Source organism: Pistacia vera, unplaced genomic scaffold, assembly GCF_008641045.1.
Source record: "Pistacia vera cultivar Batoury unplaced genomic scaffold, PisVer_v2 Contig269, whole genome shotgun sequence".
Lineage (NCBI taxonomy): Eukaryota > Viridiplantae > Streptophyta > Magnoliopsida > Sapindales > Anacardiaceae > Pistacia > Pistacia vera.
Window position 1 is genome coordinate 152,875 of NW_022196078.1, and position 6,295 is coordinate 159,169.

Sequence of the window (6,295 nt, forward strand, 5' to 3'; positions counted from 1 at the left end):
ACTTTTGTATATGAAGTGGTTGACTTCGGTTAACTTCTTTTTCCCAGTCAAGAATCAAGAAATCAGGAAAACAGAGTTGCAATTCCTCCTCGATTCTTTCTTCCAATTTTCGATTGTTCTCTAAAAGTTCATATAACTGTCTCTCTACATCTTTAAAGTTCACTAGTAAATTTAGAGCAACGAAGAAAGAACAGAGGATAAGAGATATACGCTTCCAGTACTGGAAGAGGAATACGACAGTTATGTATAATAAGATCATCAACCATTTTCTCGAATGGCCATGTCATACTGTTGAGTGGCTTCCTGGTAAATTGAAGCTAGCTGACCAAGAATGTTACGTTCAGCAGTTGATTCTTGGCACCCACGCTACCCAGAATGAGCCCAATTATCTAATTGTTGCCAACGTTCTGTTTCCTGAAGATGAATCGGATCTTGGTGGCATTGGCTGCCGCAGTGGCAAGGTACTCCCTTAAGAAGGGGGGAAAGGAATTATTGTTGCTTCAGTTTTGGGACATAACATTAAATTTCTTGAAGTTAATTCTCTTAACATTTCTTTTATCTTTATATTTTAAATTCATGATTCATACTTGAATATTACTGTCATCCCTCGCAGGTGGAAGTACTTCGGAAAATAATGCATAAAGGAGTGGTTAAATGTGCTCGTCACATGCCTCAGAATACAAGTTATATAGCGACCAAGACTGCTAGTGGAGAAGTCCACATATTTGATCATATAAAATACCCATTAGAGCCTGTTCCGGATAGTGTACTCTCTGAACAAGAAGGTCCTGATTTGAGGTTGCTTGGCCACAGAACTAACGTGTATGGTTTATCAAATGATAAATTATCGTGGAGCAAGTTGAAGAAGGGTCGTTTGCTCAGTGGTGCTGATGATTCTCAAATATGTGTGTGGGACATCAATGGAACTCCTACTAAAAATATAGCACTTCGGTTCACGCGGCGGTTCACGGTACATTTTTTTTTGCATTCAAATGCAGAAAGTCTATGTCTTTGTACTCATTTTCACATTGACAATGGTTGTGCTAAAATAGGGTCATAATGGTGGTGTAAAAGATGTAGCATGGCATGTGAAGAATGAGCACTTACTTGGTTCTGTTGGTAGTGATAAATACCTATCAATATGGGATCTTCGGCAATCAGTATACAGCAACCCTGTCCAATCTGTTGTGGCTCACCGGGATGAGGTAGGCTCTACATAGAAAGACATAAATTAGACTGAAATCATCTATCTGCTTCAACTAGAGCAACATATAATTAACCTTAAAAATGAGTATTAGTCTTTTTATTAAAAGAAATCATTTTTCATTTATTATAAGAAAGACATAAATTAGATTGATTGCTGCAATTTTAACTTAGATCTATTAGTCTTTTTATTGATGTTAATAGGTCACTTCTTTATCTTGGAATCCCTTTGACGAACGGATCTTGGCAACTGGTTCTTCTGACAAGATGGTCAAGATATTTGATCTGCGCAATATTAACATTGCAATACACACATTTTCCGATCACAGGTAAGAATTCTCACACATTTAGTGAATATCTTTGATTGTATTTTTATTTTTTGGTTGTTTTAAAAGGAAAAGCACTTATCACTTAATGCATGTGCCTAATATTTTAAAATTTTATTATGGCAACGTGCTCAACAGGAACGTTGTTAACCAAGTTGAATGGAGCCCCAAGAATGATAATCTCTTAGCTTCTGTTTGTGCTGACAGAAGGTTGATAATCTGGGATCTTAGCAGGTTTGAACTTAAAATCCGATAATGGTTCTGCAATTTATAACTGAAATAATTTTGTTATATGAACTATGAATAATCTTGCCTTACTTATATCAATATCTGGTGTTCCGTCTTGCAGGATTGGTACTGAACAAACGCCAGAGCAGAGTTTTAGAGGTCCACCAGAGTTGCTTTTTGTTCATATTGGTCATAAGAGCGACATTAAAGAATTTTCATGGGATCTGAATGGCGATTGGGACATTGCTAGTGTAGCCGAAGATAACGACCTTCAAACATGGAAGATCACAAATGATTATGACCAGGGAAGATTGTTGTCAAGGTCAGTAATCTAGCATTAAAAAATGGAAAACATGAAAACTTATTTAACTTCTTTATTTTTTTGATCATCCAGGATTTTCCCCGCTAAGGGAGCTTGAACAATACCTCGTGGAAGCAAACAACAGGCCGAACACTCTCCAAGTAACAGCTCATTCAACTTTTTCCGAATTCGTTTTCTCTCCCACCCATCTCTGAGTCTCTTGTTCCACTGTCCAAAAGTTTACCGAATGCTTCCATGTCTTCAACAAGCATATCTTACTCTCTGAGCCATATTGAAATCGATCAATAATGGGGCCATTTTTTTAATTCAATTCTAAGCTGATTCTATGCTCAAGAAAAACCTATACATGACTATGTGAAATTTGGTGTTCCTTTCCAGGGATTGGTATTTGCAAATCAAATGAGTTTTCCCTTTCAATTGGTATATGTTTCCGGGAACTGAGAAAGCGTTTTCATTCGACGTGAAATTTTGTACAACACATCGACTTTGAAATACAAATTCTTTCTTAACATACTTTTTAACAGCTCATGGCATTTCTTCTTCAAATTCAGCCTCCCTCTCCCCCATTCCTAACTTCTTGCACTTGCCATTATTAAATTTTTCTTGCTAGTGTAGATTAAAATTAAACTTCCCTATCTCTCTGATCGGATTGCAAATCCTTTAGCCACCGGGATTAGTTATATTTAGGGGTCTTATGTTCGAATCACAGGAAAAACAATTATTGGGTTTACCCAAAAACATTAAACTTGCTATTGTTGTTTATTATATGTCTGACTTGGGAAATTTTCTATCGGGAAATTTTCTATTGGCATTGGAATCTAGAAAGCAATGAGACAAATTAAAATAGGTCATTTGTTTATTCATAAAATTTTACAACTTGCATTCAAACTCTTGGTTTTATAATTCACCATATTCACCGAATACTTCCATATCCTCAACAACATGTCTTGCTTTTCGAGCTTTATTTATATGACACGAATCCCCTCTTATATGAATTCTACTGAGTTCTTAAGGATCTTATCTTAGGTCTGACGTGTATATTTTTATCTATACAATTTTTTTTTTCTCTTTCTTAATTCCTGTCATAATTATAATCATGTGTATGTGTTCCTTCACGTGGAACATCTGATCAAAAGAGTTAGTAACCACTTGGTTTGTGGTTTGATGACAAAACTTATATTACTCAAAGGTCTTTGTGTTTGATCTTACCAAGTAATCACTTATACATATATAACTTATCTAATCAAACTGATCCAACACCCTGATCACAAAGGAAAAAAAAAAAAAAAAAAACCCAATCTTTTAGTGTGTTCAATGGACCCTTACAACTAGCTAGATTTGAATCTTATCTTAAAATTAATAGCATGTATTATTTAAGACTTTTTATTTTTTCTTGAGATTCACTATTTTACTTCCTAGGTAATTAAAAGCATGCCAAGTGTTATAAACTAAAACAATTTCCAAGACTTGTTAAACTAATCACATTTTTAATGACCATATTCATCTTTTAGATTAGTGCATCATATTTAAATCCCTCCGATTAACAATGAGAAATTATTATATATTTAAAACTTCACTTGTCACTATCTATAATACTTACTGACCAAAAAATTTCATATTAGCAACTTGCTTGCAAGTTCTATCTATATATTTACAGTCTTCTATTACAGCCTGGAGTACAACAATAAGCCTCCAAAGTCAAACATGGATCCTACACCTAACCGGCAACTACACCACTGTACGCTGCCACATTGTGGCCGTGCCGTTTTGGTAGGGGTCACATCAACCCCATGAGAGTCTATGCAAACTCATAGCTTCAAAAACACAAGACGTTCTCATAACCTTTGTGGTTACTGAAGAATGGTCGAGATCATTGGCTCTAATAGCAAGCTGAAACTATCCGCTTGGCTTCCATACCAAATGTTATACCTCTGAGCAGTTGAGGACTTGACTTCCTGAGTTTTATGAAGCTGTCAGACCAAATGAAGGCTCCATTTGAGCGGCTTCTTGATCAGCTTGAGCCACCGGTGAGCAAATTGTAAGTGATATTGATCTCTGTGGGCTACAAGTATTGGTAACAGAAGAAATATTCCTGTAGCATTCTTTGCACAACATCGGCAATATTTTGAACAAGGCAATACTTTAGCCAGATTGAAGATCGAGATTTGCTGGTGGAGTTGGGTATGTATTATATAGTTATCCTCTCTTACAGATGTTTTTTATTTTTTAAATCTACAAATTTTCTATCGACACATTTACACAAAAGAAAAAAAAATTTAGAATTTGTACGAGAAATTGACTAAAATTTTGTGTTTTGGTACAAAACTAACGTCGTAATGAATGGACGTATGTCTTGATATGATTATCAAAACGAATATATAAAAATCTAATCTAATTGTTTAAAAATTTTTGAGTTGTATTAACCTAGATCAAATATCAATGACTAAAAACTTTGTTTAAGTTAAAACTCTATCTTTGAACTGATTCATGCATGTTAATCATTTTGATAAATACTCATATGTATATTTCTCTCGTGGGACAGGAGAAGAAGATGAGACCTTAAACATCCCTGAAGGAATCTCTCCAAGTCAAGTACCAGAATCAAACAATCTTCTATGGAAATGCCAAAAAGGCACACAACTTTCACTATTAGCTCATTCATGGGTGCCAAAATCTCAATACCTTCTCTTCACTTCCTCTATGAGCTTTAACCCCAAGTCTTCAACACTCTCAAACCAAAATTCTCCTTCCCCTCTACCCATTGGCCCTGCTGTCCCCCCCTTGAACTCTCCACCCAATTCTCCACAAATCTCCAATGGCTAGATTCTCAACCCACAGGATCGGTCTCTAGTGCTCCTTGGGAAGTTTCGTCTCAGTTCAAGTGCCCAAATGGATGAACTTTAGGTGGGTTGAAAAGCAGTGGGTTAAGTTCTTGTGGGTTGCGAGGAGGGAGTTCAAGGTTGATTAGAGGGAGAAAACATGAATGGATTGAAGTGGATGGTGGTAGTAGTCAATTGGGGTTGTGTGTCATGTTCCATTGCTGGGTTTTTGACTCATGTGGGTGGAACTCTACTTTGAAGGGCTTTTTGCTGGAGTTGCCATGCTTACTTTTCCTATAATGTATGATCAAGTGACAAATGAGGAGCTGATTGTGGAGGGGTGGAGAGTTGGGTGGGGGGGAGGGGGAGAGTTGTTGAGATGACAAAGTTTGGTGAGTGGACAAGAGATTGTGAGAGGGTGAAGAGGTTATGGATGAAGAGAATGTTGAGGTGCACAAATTTGAGGAAAAGAGGCAGAGAAGTAGAGAAATTTGTCATAAGCTAGGGCAAACGGTGGATCTTTGATAAACACTTAGATGCTTTTATCAAGGATATTTCACAAAACCATTATCGTCATTGAGCTAATTTGAGATTTAAGAAATTTTAGATTTGAGTAGTAATGTTTAATATACAAAATTAGGATCCCAAGTAATGTGACTAATAACTTGTTACCATTCACTGAGATCAAAGTTAAGATTTTTATACATAACATTATCAAATTATCTTATTTTCTACGTTGTAGTATAAGATTTTCATTAATAATGGTTTTGTACGACACTAAAAGACTTTCCTGTCATTTTTTTGTATCATCGGATTAATTATTTTTGTATATTAAAGTGTAAAGCAGTGATGACAAACTAAAGCAGTTGAGACTAAACTAGTAATCTATACAACCCACAAGGCCCACTCATGTATTAGTTAGTTTAGATATATCAATGGGAAAGTGAAGGCAGAAATGAAATAACACAACCAATCATGTAATTTTATAAATCAGTGCTTCAGCCTAACGAGTCAAAACAAACCCACAAACACAGAGTGAAATTCTTTTGTTTTTAAAAAATGAATTCAAAACTTAATTTTCAGTTTCTAACCAATATCATAATTTGATATAGATTGGCTGATGTGATAAGATGACATCAAATTAGTGAATTTTGAGGGAAACTTGGTAACTTATGGCTATGATCAGAGAAGTGTAGATGAAGCAGAAGTTTGTGGGTGTACGTAAAGAAAGTCTAACACAGTAAACATAGTGAAGAAAACGATTAAAACATCATAATTAACTTAAAGTTTATTGTAGAATCAGGAGAAGGCAGGTAGAGGGCTAACTATTAAGGATGAAAGGGGTTTATGTACCAGAATACAAGAGGGCCTGGAAAGGGATTGGTTACAGCAATTAA

At 35.7% G+C, this 6,295-nt stretch overlaps 1 protein-coding gene across 1 annotated transcript; it reads left to right on the forward strand.

Moving 5' to 3' along the window:
• Window positions 1-242: 242 nt before the first annotated feature.
• LOC116133353 (WD-40 repeat-containing protein MSI1-like) lies at window positions 243-2,176 on the forward strand. Its single transcript, XM_031419066.1, has 7 exons — window positions 243-461; window positions 614-970; window positions 1,053-1,205; window positions 1,408-1,532; window positions 1,668-1,763; window positions 1,879-2,079; window positions 2,152-2,176. The coding sequence occupies exons 1-7, from the start codon at window positions 243-245 to the stop codon at window positions 2,174-2,176; spliced, it is 1,176 nt and encodes a 391-aa protein (XP_031274926.1).
• Window positions 2,177-6,295: the final 4,119 nt, after the last annotated feature.

Coding starts and splice junctions, on each gene's coding strand:
- LOC116133353 (XM_031419066.1), top strand. CDS start 243: ATGTATAATAAGATCATCAACCATTTTCTCGAATGGCCATGTCATACT. Junction 971..1,052: donor GGTTCACGCGGCGGTTCACG/GTACATTTTTTT, acceptor GTGCTAAAATAG/GGTCATAATGGTGGTGTAAA. Junction 1,206..1,407: donor TTGTGGCTCACCGGGATGAG/GTAGGCTCTACA, acceptor TGATGTTAATAG/GTCACTTCTTTATCTTGGAA.